Source organism: Erpetoichthys calabaricus, chromosome 2 (genome assembly GCF_900747795.2).
Source record: "Erpetoichthys calabaricus chromosome 2, fErpCal1.3, whole genome shotgun sequence".
Classification (NCBI taxonomy): domain Eukaryota; kingdom Metazoa; phylum Chordata; class Cladistia; order Polypteriformes; family Polypteridae; genus Erpetoichthys; species Erpetoichthys calabaricus.
This window is the reverse complement of record NC_041395.2, coordinates 159825591-159842690: the sequence shown is the minus strand read 5'-3', so window position 1 is coordinate 159842690 and position 17100 is coordinate 159825591. Positions and strand designations below refer to the sequence as shown.

The 17100-nt window shown below is 36.3% G+C and overlaps 1 protein-coding gene across 2 annotated transcripts in view; it reads left to right on the top strand.

The window, feature by feature from the left end:
• The window catches only part of hltf (helicase-like transcription factor), a 74133-nt gene that overhangs the window by 13886 nt on the left and 43147 nt on the right, over window positions 1-17100 (top strand). For both annotated transcript variants that reach the window (XM_028794695.2, XM_028794696.2), the window contains 5 exons: window positions 3128-3213; window positions 9759-9830; window positions 11909-12100; window positions 13509-13601; window positions 13984-14053. In XM_028794695.2, coding sequence (XP_028650528.2) covers window positions 3128-3213; window positions 9759-9830; window positions 11909-12100; window positions 13509-13601; window positions 13984-14053 — 513 coding nt within the window. The remainder of the gene's footprint in view (window positions 1-3127; window positions 3214-9758; window positions 9831-11908; window positions 12101-13508; window positions 13602-13983; window positions 14054-17100) is intronic.

The window sequence follows — 17100 nt, the reverse complement described above, 5'->3', positions numbered from 1 at the left end:
CAATCCGCAGCGGGAGCGTTTCTATAAACTTAATTTAAACTTACGTTTTACACCGTGCTTTGTTTCCCTTATAAAGATGCTTGTATGCTTTACTCGCTCGCTTCTTATTGTTTCGCTCCCTTCTCAATTGTTTAATGAATTTTTTGTTCTTCGCTGTTTGCGGCTCCTCCTTCATTTCTCCCTACTGCGTTCAGTCTTTTCACGTGATTACATGGGAGGCGTGATGACGTGACACTCAACTCCTCCCACGGCCATCGAGCTGCCGTCCATTACAGTATATTGTGAAAAAAGAGGTTCCAGTTATGACCATTACGTGTTGAATTTCGAAATGAAACCTGCCTAACTTTTGTAAGTAAGCTGTAAGGAATCAGCCTGCCAAATTTCAGCCTTCCACCTACACGGGAAGTTGCAGAATTAGTGATGAGTCAGTCAGTGAGTCAGTGAGGGCTTTGCCTTTTATTAATTAGTATAGATAGTGCGTCCTTTCTTCTGACGGCGTTGCGATGTTCCTGTACACGTGTTGAGATTTTTTTTGACGTTTGTCATATGTATACAGCTGAGCAAGAATTGCATGGAATACTATAAACTGCGTTTCGATGCACATACTGGAACAGGCTGTGGCTTTCCTGTTAGACCAAAAGAAAACGACAGTCTTTTTCAAAATTTCTGGTCTCGGGCAGTCTCGATAAGAGTGTAGGTGTGATATTATATATCCACGTGGGTAGGTCATGAGCAGATACTGTACTGTTAGAGTTTCATAGCACTTTTTCTCTGTGCTGAACAAAAGCAAAATCTTAGTCTGGCTGTCCTCCCCTTGAACCTCACAACCTCAGGGTTTGAAGTCCAAAGCTTTAAACATTATGCCACACTGCCACAGCAGCAACAGCAGCTTTAAAATACCGGTATACTAATCAAGAAATTACACAACTATTATTTAAGTAAACTAGAGTTTTAATGTGTGATTGACATGGGGATCTCCCCAGTGTAACAACAATTGGGGGACATTTTTTTAAAGGATGATATCAACATGGACTCCCCAATTTATCTTGCAATATACACATTACAAAATTATTCTCTGACATAATCTTTCCAGTAACTGAAAAATATTACTTACACTACAAGTAGAATGATTAAAATTGGCTTCTGATTGGTCACATCATTGAGCTTGCAAAGCATCCATGAAGTTATTTATGAACTAACTCTAGTAATAACAGAAACGTGTGTGTGTTTTGACTTTTTTTAAAGTAATAATTAGCGGTCTTCCTGGAGTCACGTGCTAAAATGATCCTGTCTTGGAGACAAAGTATTCTGTTAGTATTCTGTTTTTCTTTTCAAAGTGGGGAGATGCAGTGCTGTATCATCATCACTGTGGGTCTTTTTTTTTTTTTTATATATATAAAGATCGTATCAGTGCATGCTCCCAGCCTAATTCCCTGTCTCTCTCAGCCTCTCTTTTTCACAGTTTTCTCACAAATTAAGCCTTTTGGAGTAGTTGTATACTTGAAATCATGCATGAGTCCAGTAATGACTTAATCAATACTACTGATGCTGATAAAATGCTGGAACCATTATGTTTTTGGAACATTAATATCGATTGGTACTAAAAATATCTGTTGTTTTGACAACCCTAGCTGGATGTTAAGATTTTCATACTCTGAATTATGTAAACTGGGGTTATATATGTGGGTATGCTGTATGTATACACTATATGACCAAAAAAATGTGGCACTACGAGTATCATAAAATGCCACCTTTGCCAGTACAAGTCAGAACATGAAATTTCTGTTCTGCTAGATCTGCCCCAGTCAATTGTAAATGCTATTGTTATGAAATAGAAGTGTCTAGGAGCAGCAAAAGCCCAACAACAAAGTGGTAAACCATGTAAACTTGCAGACTGGGCATAGTGAATACTTTAAGCACATATTGAGGAAAAATCGCTGTTGCAGCACTCACAACAGTGTTCCAGGTGAAGTTCAGAAATAGATACATGTGTGCTTTGAGAGCAAGATAATGAGACTGATTGGATGAAATGTAAATGTTCAGTTTGTACTGTCACGAAGTTATAAGAGGAGAAAAATTGATAGTGAGGTGAATAGCTTTTTAATATAGTGATCTACACAGCTTCAAAAAAGTAATGGAGGCTTCACATTCATTGTCTCATTACATCAAACATTTCCACAGATGTCTGTCTGTCCATCCATCTGTCCATTTTTTCACTGGTTTGTCTAGTTAAGGAATGTAGGAAAAAACCTATCCTGCACCCAGTGTTATGCAGGATTGTGCACACTGGCAGCACTAACAACAGTTGTAGTAAGTAAAAATTGAGGCACGTTTCTGAAAAAGTGGCTATTTGACTTGTTAACACAAGCAATGAAATGAACTGCTTATGTTTATATTAATACGATAATGATACAATAGTGTTTGAAGTTGTATTTTTAGCATTGATTTTAAGCAGTGTTGTTTAGCTACTGGAGAGAAAATGTCACAGAATAAATTTGGGATGTACACATAAGGTAATGATGACATCGCACTTTATAACCCCTACCCTGACATCCCCACAAGATTTAAAAATTCCTTCCATTTCTTGTTGCACTGGGGAATCGCAATGTCTATTGCACTTTGAAATTCAAGCCCTGAATTGTATTTTGATATTTATGAATGCCAATTCCAGTTTACTTAAATGGTAGTTGAGTATCTAGTTGATGGATAAGCCAATATTTTAAATAGGTATCGAATATTGTGAAATTTCACAGTTTGTATCAAATACAAAAATTCTGGTATTGTGACATCCCCATCCACCATAACAAGCAGTATGATTGCCTCTTTCTAAGTATAATCCCTTTATTGCCACATGTTGATCTGGAGCTGTTTGTATAGGCCTTATGTCGCTCTCTCACCATTCTGATAACTTGGAATAATATTTTTAAACATGTTCCAAATTGCATATAAAATGAATGAATTCTTGAGAATAATTTACTTTATTGTTTACTCTTAAGGTAATTTACAAATATCCTGCTGTGATTATAAATATTTTAGATTAAAATCTTCTTACAAGTTGTAGTTAATTGCATTAGTTTTCACTTATGATGTGTACTTTCGTGACTTCTATATCTTGATAACTTTTTAGCTTCTGCGAGTAATTCCTATTGGTCATCAATGGCATTTTCTCCAGGAAAACCAAAACTCGCCGCAGTTCAAATTACAAATGAGCAGGTATGTATCTCTCTCTGTCTCTCTATTTTATTTATATATAATAATATATAATAATACGCAGTATTATTTTTGGGTCTGGATCGCAGTCTGATTATTTGGGTGGTTACCTATCAGATAACGTTTATGACTGGTTGGCCAGTCCGCAAACATCTGCCACGTCCTCTCGGTTTCAAGACGCAGACCATAGATACTGTTTGTTATATGGTATTTGTCAAATAATACAAAGAGTACACAAGACGTCTTTCACACTTATTGGGGCTCATCAGGTGTATACACTTTTGCATCCCCTTATGGGGATCGAACGTTGGATGTCAGTGCCTGAGGCGAAGTCTCTGACACTGCCCCATGGTGGCTGGTTTGCTTATATGGCAGAGTGAAGATCGGAGTACTACATTCTTAGGACTGGATTGCAATCTGATTATTTGGGTAGTTACCTGTCAGGTAATGCTTGTGGTTAGTCAAAAAGCCAAATGAAATACACTGTGATTTAGTGTTGTACAATAATAAAATGTGAACTCTTCCAAGGAGTTGAATACTTTTTATAATAACTGTATATACACTAGCATTCAAAAGATTGGAATCATCCAGAAATTTTCATGTCTTTGATAGATGCAGAGTCACAGTCAGTGCAGGTGATAGAATGGTCCTTATGAACGGTGCTGCAATTGTGACCCACATGGCTGGTTATTTTGAGCAGCTGTTTAAAGCTGATCCTCTGGCTAGGATGTTGGACATCTCTGGATCCATGGTTCTTGAGGCTGATCCTTCAATTAGCTGTGAACCATCCAATCTCACTGAGATGGCACAGGTGGTGAACCAGGTGAAGGTAGGGAAGGCTGCAGGCATCTGTGGTATCCGGGGTGAACTTCTCCAAGCTGGTGGTAAGGCAGTCCTGCTTGCATTGCAAGCAATCTTTGCTTCCATTTGGGAGATGGGCATCATCCGTACTGACCTTTAAAACAGGACTTGCCTGGAAAGGGAAGGGTGATCGCCTGGATTGGGGCAACTACAGGAGGATGGATAACACTGCTCTTGTGCTGGGAAGGTCCTTGCTAGGATCAACCTCAATCGGATCTGTGATCACTTGCTTACCTACCAGTTACTGGAGCAGTCTGGTTTTACACCTAAGAAATCTACCATTGACTGCATTCTGGCACTGAGGGTTCTCATGGAGTGCAAACGTGAATATCGGTGGAGTTTTTTTTGCAGCCTTTATTGATTTTCATAAAATTTTTCACTCAGTTGATGGAGCTGCCCTGTGGGACAGCCTGAGACTTCGTGAGATCCCCCCAAAGTTGCTGGATATCATGGTCGGTCTGTACACTGGTACTGTGCATGCTTTGCAGAGTGGAGGCAGAACATCTGCTTTTTTCCCCAGTTGATAATGGGGCTCTTTGGGGTTTGTTCTTGCTCCTACGCTGTTCAATGCTTGCATGGACTGGGTGTTGGGCAGGTTCGTGGGATCCAGTGACTGTGGGACATCAGTTGATGAAGAAAGATCACTGATGTTGACTTTGCTGATGATGTTGTGATCTTTAAGGAGTCAATGGAGGCTCTGATCGGGGTTCTCGAGAGACTGAGTTAGGAGTCTGAGTGTTTGGGTTTGCCAGTGTCCTTTGGTAAAGAACCAAGATCTAGGCCTTTAATGACCTCTTGGACACAGCCATCAGCAGTGTGTCTGTCTGCAGAGAGAGTGTCGAGGTTTTCAAGAGGTTTACTTACCGTGGCAGCAACATTCATGTCTCTGGTGATTCTTACTATGAAGTTAGTAGACAGACTGGGAGAGCATGGTGCTTTTGCTATATGGTTGCGAGACAACGACATTATCCAGTGACCTTAGATGAAAATTGGACTCCTTCGTTAAGGTGTCTCTTTGGAGAATCCTTGTGTACCGCTAATTTGACTTTGTATCGAAAAAGCAGTTGCTCACAGTGTCCCAAATTAGGCACATTACCTGCATTGATTGGGAGTGTCAATTATGGCACTATGACCATATTGCACCATTCCCCAAGGGTGATCCGGCTCACAGGATCCTCATTGTTAAGGACCCATGTGGCTGGACCAGGCTAAGGGGACGACCATGTAACACCTGGCTGCAGAAGATAGATGGCCATTTCCTACTGGACATTTTTTGTGTCTGCCTAGGGGGTTGCCAACCAGGATCCTGAGCTGTTTCATTGTTTGGTGGGTGCGGCAACATGCTATACCAGTGCATGTTCCCCAGCCTGACCTGACCTGATAGAAATTGATACTTGTTTTTATCAAAGTACCAATTAAACTAATGAAAATATAGTGAAGACATTACTAATGTTTCAAATGGCTATTACTACTTGAAAAGACTAACGTATAATTTATTAATCTATGATTAGGGTGTAAAGCCCCATTATCAGCCGCCACTACTCCAGTGTCCCAATGGTGAACTTTTCTAACATCCATAATAAATCATATGAGAGGTTGGACACTAATGAGGGAGAAAAGGACCTGTACCGATTGGCTAGACAGAGGGACCGAGCTGGGAAAGATGTGCAGCAGGTTAGGGTAATAAAGGATAAAGATGGAAACATACTCACAAACGAGGAGAGTGTGTTGAGCAGATGGAAAGAGTAATTTGAGAGGCTGATGAATGAAGAGAACGAGAGAGAGAAGAGGTTGGGTGATGTGGAGATAGTGAATCAGGAAGTGCAACGGATTAGCAAGGAGGAAGTAAGAACAGCTATGAAGAGGATGAAGAATGGAAAAGCTTGTGGTCCTGATGACATACCTGTGGAAGCATCAAGGTGTTTAGGAGAGATGGCAGTGGAGTTTTTAACCAGATTGTTTAATGGAATCTTGGAAAGTGAGAGGATTCCTGAGGAATGGAGAAGGAGTGTACTAGTGCCGATATTTAAAAATAAAGGGGATGTTGATGGTGTTGATCAAGGTGTTGATGGAGAAATATAGAGAAGGCCAGAAGGAGTTGCATTGCGTCTTTGTGGACCTGGAGAAAGCATTATACATGGTGCCTCGAGAGGAGTTGTGGTATTGTATGAGGAAGTCAGGAGTGGCAGAGAAGTATGTAAGAGTTGTAATCAGTTGCTGATAGGATACAAGTTAGGGCTTGATCAACCTCAAATCTCAAACTCAAGATGACCCTAGATTACATGACTGAAAATGCACCAAAAACATATTAGTTGGATATGTTTCACTGCAAGCTAATCAATTATAAATCAACTGGGGGCTTTACTCGCCAACCCCTGGTTTTTTGGGTAACCCGAAATACATTGATCTATGTATGAGATATATTGGAGTGTAAAGGTGCAGATGACGTACATAGGAAGTAAAGAATACATAGTATGGCACATTACAAAGATTTATTCGAATATTTCTTTATACACAACATTTGTAGTAAAGATGGCGTGTTGTCCTTGAATGAGTTCTCCTTGGTATGGAGTATTTATAACCTTAACCTTAATGTCAGATGAACGCCGAACTCTTGAGAAGGCTACATAAAGTTGTCCATGTCCAAATACAGGCTCAGAGAGGTATATGCCAACTCTGTCCATGGTCCATCCTTGGGATTTGTTGATTGTCATGGCGAATGCAGGTTTAATGGGAAATTGGCATCGTTTTAAGTGTGCAATCAAAACAGTATTGTTAGTATGTGATCCTGTAAGTACATTTGCTTCAATAACATTGTCTGTCATGGTGTTGATGAGTAATCGTGTACCGTTGCATAAATCTTGTTTAGTATTAAGGTTTCTTAACAGCATGACTATTGTTCCGACCTTAAGGTTAAGATTGTGTTGTTGCAATCCGGCAGGGTTAATAGTGTTTAAATATTCCAAGGGGAAATTAAGATGCTCATTTGGAGCCGAGAGTGTTTTGCCTCCGCTGTTTCAGACACGCGTTGTAGGATTCTGTACGTTTAATACGGAGCGATCGTTAATTGTTATTTTCTATCTGGTGACGTGTCTGTGTTTTCTGTGGTTGTACTGTTAATATTGTATTACTGTAATGTGATTCACATATTCTGTGTAGTCCAGACGTTTATTAGACAACGGGAGTTCCTAATGGCCATATATAACGAAAACAATAGTTCAGCCCTACCTATGAAATGTAATCCCCCGGGATTTGGTGTAAAGCGTTCAGCGGTTTGTACAATCCCAAGCAGCACATTATTCCCAACTTCACTCCGCAGCAGTGCCACCCACAATATGGCGGTGACGCCTGCGCCTTCTGTACTATCTCGGTTTTGACTATGCTGTGTAGTGTAGACATTTGCGGCATCCGTACTCTCTCCGGTTTGACTTTCGGCGGGGCGCCGAATCCTGTTGTGTTTGTTTGTTCTGTGGCCGTTCTTTGTGGCCGTGTCGTTAGGTATGGGCTTGTTTTTTTTGCTATTTCCGTTAGTTGAGCAGTATTGTGTTTGAATTTGGTGTAAAGCGTTCAGCGGTTTGTACAATTCCAAGCAGCACATTATTCCTAACTTCACTCCGCTGTAGTGTCACTCACAATATGGCGGTGACGCCTGCGCCTTCTGTAGTATCTTGGGTTTCACTATGCTGTGTAGTGTGGACGTTTGCGGCATCCATAGTCTCTCCGGTTTGACTTTGGGCGGGGCGCTGAATCCTGTTGTGTTTGTTTGTTCTGTGGCCATTCTCTGTGGCCGTGTCATTAGGTATGGGCTTGTTGTTTTATTTGCTATTTCCGTTAGTTGAGCTGTATTATGTTTGAATTTGGTGTAAAGCGTTCAGCGGTTTGTACAATCCCAAGCAGCACATTATTCATAACTTCACTCCGGTGGATAAGACTTCGCTTGCGGTTTATGAGACGCGCGCTGTAGACGCCTGCGCACTATGTCTCATGGTCCCATCGCTGTGTACCTGCGTCCATATCCGGTTTATTCTCGGTTAGTAATATGGATTGTTTTAAACAGTAATAGCAATTTGCAGTAAGTTGGTTTGGAAATGTGCAGAAGAGAGATGCTGAGTATATTGGGAGAAGGATGCTAAGGATAGAGCTGCCAGGGAAGGGGAAAAGAGGAAGGCCTAAGAGAAGGTTTATGGATATGTTGAGAGCGGATATGCAGGTAATGGGTGTAACAGAACAAGATGTAGAGGACAGGAAGATACGGAAGAAGATGATCTGCTGTGGCAACCCCTAACGGGAGCAGCCGAAAGAAGAAGTAGTAATGTCTATATTTTTAAACCAGTTTAATGATACTTTGATTAAAAAAATACCAGTTTCTATCAAACATATGAAAATTTCTGGGTGGTTCCAAACTTTTCAATGCTAGTGTTTGTGTTTACATATATACAGTGGAAATGAACACTGATACAGTAAAAAAACAGGAATATTTTTTTGTGCCTTCATAAGAAATATTATTTCCTAAAATTGCTAGAATAGCATAGATTTGGTTCTACAAATGGTACACCTGATTCAGTTTAAAAAAGTCATGGGCATTTCACTCAAAAGTGTAGGGGGACTGTCAAAACTAATTTGATGGTGTCTGCTGTGAAATATATAAACAGTGTTCAGAGACCAGGAAGTGGAGATTGTTTGAAAGTTATAAATGTCGGTAGACAGTCTCATAGAGTCAAAACTGGCTTTTAATCAAAACACAGAAGCAGTCTGCAAAGTGTCTAAGGAGGCGGAGTTTTTTATATATTTAAAAGTCTACATGTGTATATTTTATATTATGTATGTGTATGTTTGTGTGTATATTTTGACCGTTAGAGGGTGCCAGAGATCCCCCAGACACAACCTTACCGACACAAGTCCCATTAAAATAAAGATGTTTTATATTTTCAGTTGCCTTCCACAAAGGGTCTAGAAGTGCAATAAACACAAATATTTCCATGCTGTCTTGTTTCTTTTCTCCTCTCCACTTCCCAGGTGAGTCTAACCTGGCTGAGATGCCAGTGTACCCACTGTCACATTGGCATCTTCTTCCTATCTTCTGGGTGAAACGGCGATCTTCGTGCTTGATTTAGAAAATCTCAATGTTGGAAACAAAAATTGAATAAATTGAATAAATTCCACTTACTGCCATCAGATCACATTTTCAAGGTTCCAAAAATAAAAATAATACTTTTTATCCCAAACATGCACAGGCTTTAATCATGGTTTATAAAGTTATTCTTCTCATTAGTCAAATATATGTTGGGTACATTTTATATGTAATATAATCTGATGTTATACCATAAGTACTGTGTTCACCACTATATTTCTTTATTTGATAGCTTATTTCTTTGTTGCTGTGTTTTTAGTGGGATGCTGTGGTCTTTCTGTGAAAATTACTGAAATGCCAAATTTACCTCTCGAGACAATAAAATTAAATAATATAAGTATTGTGTAGTTTTTTTGTTTGGATAAACCACATTTCTTTTGTCTGTTTAAAACCAAAAATGTTTTAGTTTCTGAACCTGATAAGATTATGTTGAGTGAAAATATAAATCGAGCATGTCTAATGATATACAGTCAAACTTTAGTAGTAATAACAGGATTTAATGTTAAATTCATGACGAGATTTCTTAAATATTAAGATTTCTTTTTGTAATTCTTAGTTGAAAAATGAATTTGATAAACTGTTTGAAAATCTAACTGAAGACAAAGCTAAGGAAATGGAACCAGCAGACGTAAGTGTAAAAGTAAATAAATATAACAGAACGAGTTGTTATGTTAAATGATAGCAGAGTGCGAATGTTCCTGAGAGTGTGGAATGGAGAAACCATTTGGAGGATTGAAAAATTTGCTATGTTTAGGGGATATTAATATAATTTTTTCATAAAATATTTAATAGGATTAGCATAGATGAAATTTTTATGACAATCTTATGTAGTAATAAATTAACTTATTTTTTTAATAGTTTAATGATTTGTATCCATATTTATTTTTTCTTTGGCACAACGTACGTGTAATTTGTTTTGAGAGTTTAGCCCATTTTAACAATATTTACGTAAATGTATTAGTCTCAAAGAAAATAAAGTTTTTATGTTTAAAGAATGTAATAAATATAGTAAAACAAAAGATATGCGCAAAAACAAGCACAAGTTTCAGATTGTCTGAACTGTTTGAGCACCTGAATGTACTGACTTATTAATGGACATTTTTTATTTTGTTTTTATTGCTGTTATACATTTTATTCTGCATAATTTAAAGATTGTACTCTAAAAACCTATTTTAACCATTTCACATGAAAAGCATTTACTATATATATATATATATATATGTATATATATATATATATATATGTATATATATATATATATATATATATATATATATATATATATATATATATATAATATAAAATATATATAACAGTATCATCTTAATGTTTATAGAATGCCACTTCAACTGGTTTCTTTGTTTCATCCGTACATTGCATGTCAAGAGTCTAAAACCTAAAGATCCTATTTTATTAACTTAAATGTACTGTATGGTCACATCTGTATGAGCTTGTTGGACATCCCGAGTTGACCTCCCCTTTGTGGCTGCAACAGCTTCCACTCATCTGGGAAGGCTTTCTACAATATTGTGTGTATGTTGGAATTTGTGCCCATTCAGCCAAAAGAGTCTTTGTGATAAGAACACCTGTTTCTCAATCTGCATTATAATTTATTACAAAGGTTTTAAATAAGTTTGAAGTCAGAGCTCTGTTCAGGCCACTTGAGTTCCTTCACACCAAACTCTTCAAACCAAACCATGTTTATATGGACCTGGCTTTGTGCATAAAGACTGAGTCATTCTGAAAAAGAAAAAGGTCCTTCTCCAAACTGTTGCCACAAAGTTGGATGCACAGAATTGTCTAAAATATCTTTTGTATACTGTAGCATTAACAGTACCCTTCACTGGAACCAAGGGACATAGCCCAAAACCTGAAAAGTAGTCACAGACAATTATCTCTCTTCTAGCAGACTTCACAGTAGGCACTATGTATTGTTCAAGGTAGTGTTCTCCTTGCATTTGCCAAACACAGAATCATCCATTTGACTGACAGCCAGTGAAGCGTGATTCATCACTCCAGAGAGCATGTTTGCACTGCTTCATGCTTAGCACCACTCCAGCTGGCATTTAAAATTGAGCATAGCAGTCTTAGGCTTGTTTGCAGCTGCTTGTCTATGGAAACCAATTTTGTGAAGCTCACAACAACTGTTCATGTGCTGACATTGCTTCCAGAGGTGGTCTGGATCTCTGTTGTGTATGATGTTACAGAGGGTAGGTGATTTTTATTCACTACACTCTTTAACCCTTAATGGTCCCGCTGTGTGAATTTACATGGTTTACCAGTTCGTAGCTTAGTTGTTATTACTCCTAGATGCTTTCACTTCACAATAACATTACTTACAGTTCACTGGGCCACATCTAGCAGAGCATGCTGACTTGTAGAAAAGGTGGCATTCTATGACAGTACCACAGTTAAAGTCACTGAGGTCTTCAGTACAACCCATTGTACCACCAATGGAGATTACATGGCTATGTGCTTGATTTTATGCACCTATTAACAGTGGGTGCATGTGAAACACCTGAATTCAGTAATTTGTAGAGGTTTCCACATACTTCTGGTGCAGTATGGTTCATGTAGGCTATGTTCTGATTCACCTTATACATAAATGTATTGAAATAAGAAATGGACAGTGTGAGAGAAGTATGTTCTGTAGATATGGTTTTCAGACTTTACAGAAATATAAAAGGCAGTATTGGTTTGTTTTAGGCCATTGGTACACCTTTACTCCCTCACCAAAAGCAGGCCCTGGCATGGATGGTGACTCAAGAAAACAGCAACGATTTGCCACCATTTTGGGAGCAGAAAAACAATATGTACTATAACCTCCTTACAAACTTTGCTGTCCGAGATAAACCAACTCAAGTACCTGGAGGGCTTTTAAGTGATGAAATGGGTTTGGTAAGTGAGATTTTGGATACACTAGCATTCTTTCCAAAGCTTTATAACTATTACTTAAAAGTAATGCTGCATTCATTGCCTATCCTTATATTCGTTGTCAGTCTAATTGAGCACATTGTACATTGGGCCCCTGTAGCATATCATTCTGCCTTTTTCTAATAAATGCATTAATGGAGTATGATTTACAGGGCATTCTTAGACTTGCGTAAATGAAAACATAAAACATTATTCATGGCTTGAGTTTTGCTAGATAACAGTTTTATCGTTTTATTAATACTTAGTGTTTAATTTTTATATAACAGTAGTTAAGTTCTTTCCCTACCCATCTATCTTTGTAACCTGCTTATCCAGGGCATCTGGAACCTATCCCAGCAATCAGAGGGTGCAAAACGGGAACATTGCAGGACAAACATACACCTAAACCTACACACTAGGGCCGATTTAGCAATGCCAAAACTCCCTTAACTCGTATATCTTTTGACTGTGAGAGAAACTGAAAGACTGTGAGAAAAGTGGAGCATCCAGAGGAAACCCATGCAGACTTTCTTCGGGGACACCGGGACCTCCCTGGTCTCCTCATTGAGATGCTGCAGTGCTACTGCTCTGCCACTGTGGTATCCTAGTTCTTTTCCCAATCATTGTAGTTTTTGTTGTTTCATTAGTATATAAAGATTGCATATGCCTTATGTAGTTTTGATACATTTTTAATATGTAATAACTCACAAATGATACATTTTTAATATGTAATAACTCACAAAACACTTATGTGAAAATTTATATTTGAACTAAACAGTTCAAGAGTTTTTAATGAGAATAAACAGCAGTAGTTAACATGACACTCCATGCAGTACTTTCCGGAACATTATTTTTAACAATAATGTCGTAGTAAAAAGTGACAATACTTTCTATAAAATTTTTAAATTTTTTAAGCTGTTATTTTAGTAATATTTTGGCATTAGAAAGTTAAGAGTGATAAATATGCCAAAATGTGCTTATACTGAGGAAGATGATTATTTCTGTTTGAGAAATTAATGCTTTGGAAAGTTCAATTTTTAAACACAATTATTTTGAACAAACCTCTATCCTTCTGAAAGTTGTTTAAATTAATTAAATATTTTTAATGTTAAAATTTCCTTTAAATTTTTTTTCACAATGTAGAACTGTAATCAGTTATTTTGACAGTTCTGTTAAAAAAATAAAGAATAATTTAAGATTTTTTTAATATTTGGGATATGTTTCACTGTCTTAAAATAAGTTAACTATATTTATTATTTAAATTTGAAAAAAACGGAACTATATTTAAAGCAAACAGATACCTTTAGCTTGTTTTGATCTTTAAAAAGCAATTGTGGTTTCTTTTACTTTTATGAAAATGAGAGTCTATTGTGTAATGCTTTGTTTTTAACAGGGTAAAACACTTTCAACCATTGCCGTCATTGTTACCAATTTTCATAATGGAAAGCCTCTTCCTGTTAAGATCAAAAAGGAACATTTGAAAAAAGTAAATATATTTTCTTTTTAATTATTTTCAAATTGTTCCAAAATGTGACCACTATACTACTTTATATAGTTTAAACCCTTCTGTACATGTCTTACAGAAAAAAATCCTTAGGAATTCTAATGAAGCATGTGACAAATTACTGATTAAAGTGAAATTTGAAATGTTTGTTTTTCTTGTCTGTATGTAAAAAGCATGTCATACTACTAAAACTATTACTATTACTACTGACTTCCACATTAATTGTAATTTTGATGTTCAAGCAGTAGTGTGGCATTTTACAAGATAATGGGAGCACTTTTATTTATTTATTTTCAATCAATTGATTTTTTTTGTATTTAGAATTTCATTGCATTATTTTTTCTTTATTCATTTTTTCTCTTAGGACAAAAGTCCTGATTGGGCAGCACCCCCTGGTCTACGACTTGAAAAGGATAAGTCAAAAAATGTGAAAGGTGATTATTGATAACCTTAATTAATTTTAATTAATTTTGTGTCTGAGTGTCTTTGCCTGTGTGTTTGGCATGTAAGACTAAGCTGGTATTTAGAATGTCATATCAAGATGTCATTAAATGGGGGGAAATAGTAAAGCTTTGGCATCTCATTAACTAGTTTGCTTCTGTAAGCTGGTTGATTTTTGCTTGATTTTTTGTAGTTTAAGTCTTGTGTCTTTAAGTCTTAAAATCTTAAGTTTAAGATATTCACTGCAAAAAGACATGTCATGTGCTTACATATTATCTTAAAGATAATATATAGGCACATGACATGTCTTTTTGCAGTGAATACTGTATCTTCCTGAAATTATATTAGATCTAATTTTATTATTAAACAATAATAAGTTTATGTTATAAAAATACAGTGTCATAAGTTTCAGACAAGAATTATAAAGAGATAAGAGGGTAAATAAGACAGAATTGTAGAAATCCAACCCACTCTTTCTCAGCTATGAAAGGCACACTGGAAAGGATAAAAGTCTGAGAGTTGCCTGTGCGATAAGTGGGGAAGAGACACGCTGCTCCATAGACTGCCTGAAGAGCCTGGAGATTAAGGGTTAGGGAAGCCATGTCAACTACCATTCATCTATACTTGGACCAACTGTGCCAGATCTTGCATGTTTTGCTGTTTAGCAGTATTTGGTACAAATTAACTTTTACACAAATGTTATTAAGTGGGCTTGAGAGTATTCTACATGATTATCTTCATTTTCTTTGGTTATGTTGTATTTCTAATAGCATTTTATGCATAATTTAATAAGCTGTATTTTTTGAATTATTGTTTTTTTGTTTCAACAGTGCTACAGCTAGTAAATTAAGTAAATTAAACATTTTTTCGTCCTTCTCTTGCCTTGTAATGTTTCAATTTTTAATTATGTTTGTCATTGATGTATTGCCTTTTATGTAGTGTTGGAGTGCATTGTTTTTGACTTGATGTATAGATACTGTAAATATAGGAATTTAAAATTGATTTTTGAAATCTTATTTCTAGCAGAATTGTGTGTTTTTTCTCACTTTAAATTGTTAAAATTACCACTCATCTTTAGTTGGTTGCTGTAATTGTTGCATTAAACTTGCCAAGCTGAAGACCTCTATAAGTCGTGTTTTCAATATTGAACAATTACATGTTATCCAATTGGTCAGTGACTAGTTACTTAAGTTTGAGCTTCAGAGTAAAATGTACTATGAATAATAATATAAATATGAAGTACAGTATTTAATGCTAAGGAGAAAGAAAAAGTCCCAAGTTATCTGGGAGTTGAAAAAGAAGAGCTATATCCAGTAAAGGTTACCATATCCCTTAGAATAACTTGACACATCTTTTGTTGAATAAAAGCTTGAACCTACATAATACTTCAAATATATAGTCCCATTCAGTTTAGTTCTAAGTATTTTTGTGCCTGCTCAGTTAATAATACTTCTAGTTAGGTTGACATGAATAAAATGTATAATAGGATAAATATATGGTTTTATGTTATTGATGAAAGTACTCAAGTCCTGTGATATAATATTAGCCAATACTTTTTCTAAGTAAGTAAGAAGTATTTTTTCCAAAACAGTTGGAGTCATTGTTTAGGGGCAAAGCGGATCTTTAATATTCACATTTTATTAGATTATTATTTCATTAACTAGCAAAACACTCAGACTTAGTGTCCTAAAATTTCTGAAGTTTTCTTGACACTTGGCAGATGTTGCTGCTTTCCTCCTTGCTATTTTTGGTGTTTAGCACTTTGTTTTTTGATCACTTTTCTGTAAACACATGAGCATAGGTCACTTTGCTGTTCTTTGTGTATGTTTAATAAAGTGATGTGAGATGATCAATACATTTTTATAAGCATATTGTTTTCAGAAGGTAAAGTAAGAAGCATTTCAAGTTAGAAAGGGGGGTTTGCAATACAAAGTATAAAGGTATAATGCAAGGCCAGGTTTAAACAAAAGTAAACTCGCCACCAATTGTTTACACCTGTAAGAACTTACTGTTTATTATGAATTGTGAATATGTATTTGACAGAATTCTTGATAGCATGCATTGTTCTTCTTCTTTATCGTTCTTGCATTCTGTATCCGGCACTTGACATTTCTCAAATGTCATTGCTTTTCTTCTTCTTTTTCCTATTATGGTGTCCTTCATCACATATTTGGCTCAGCAGATGTTGCTACTGTTCTCTTTCTGCCATGTCACTTGAACTTGTGAGCACTTTACTGTAATAAATACAGACCACAGGTCACTTTGCCAAGGTTGATGCTACCTACAATGTATTGAAATTCTAGAACATATTAGGTCAAAGGCTTTCAATTAAGACCAAGATCAAGGTTCAAGCCTCAGTAGTTTGCAAATAATTGTGTGACAGATGGACAGACCTTCGCATTTTATATAGACATTTTTTTGAATAAAATACATGTCTGAAATAATGCTTATAGTAATTCATTCTTCAGTGCTTCCTGAGGAATTGACATCTATCTATCTATCTATCTATCTATCTATCTATCTATCTATCTATCTATCTATCTATCTATCTATCTATCTATCTATCTATCTATCTATCTATCTATCATTAGGAAACTACATAACTTTTGATGCAATTATTTTCATTTTTTAATTCTTAGAAAATCCTTCCAGCTCTCTTTTGGGCCTGGTGATTTTGTACCCTGCAGCAGATTTTATAGCTTCATTGATTTTTGAATTATGAGAGTAATTGATCCAATTTACACTATTTTTGAATTGTTCTTATCATATGACATCTCTAAATAAAGCTGTTAAATAAAGCCTGATTATCCATGCATTGTTGAATATAGTCTGACTTAATTCCTACATATCCATTTCTTTTTTTTTGTTTCTATTTTTTTAACCATTAGCTGTATTCATTTTGTTAATTATTTTAGAAACTTCTTTCTTATATTTGTTTTGGTAGAATTTTGTATGTCTGTAGACCTTGTGGGTTACATTAGCTTCTTACTCACTTCTTACTACTGAATGGTTGACTATATTAACAGTGACGAAATAATCA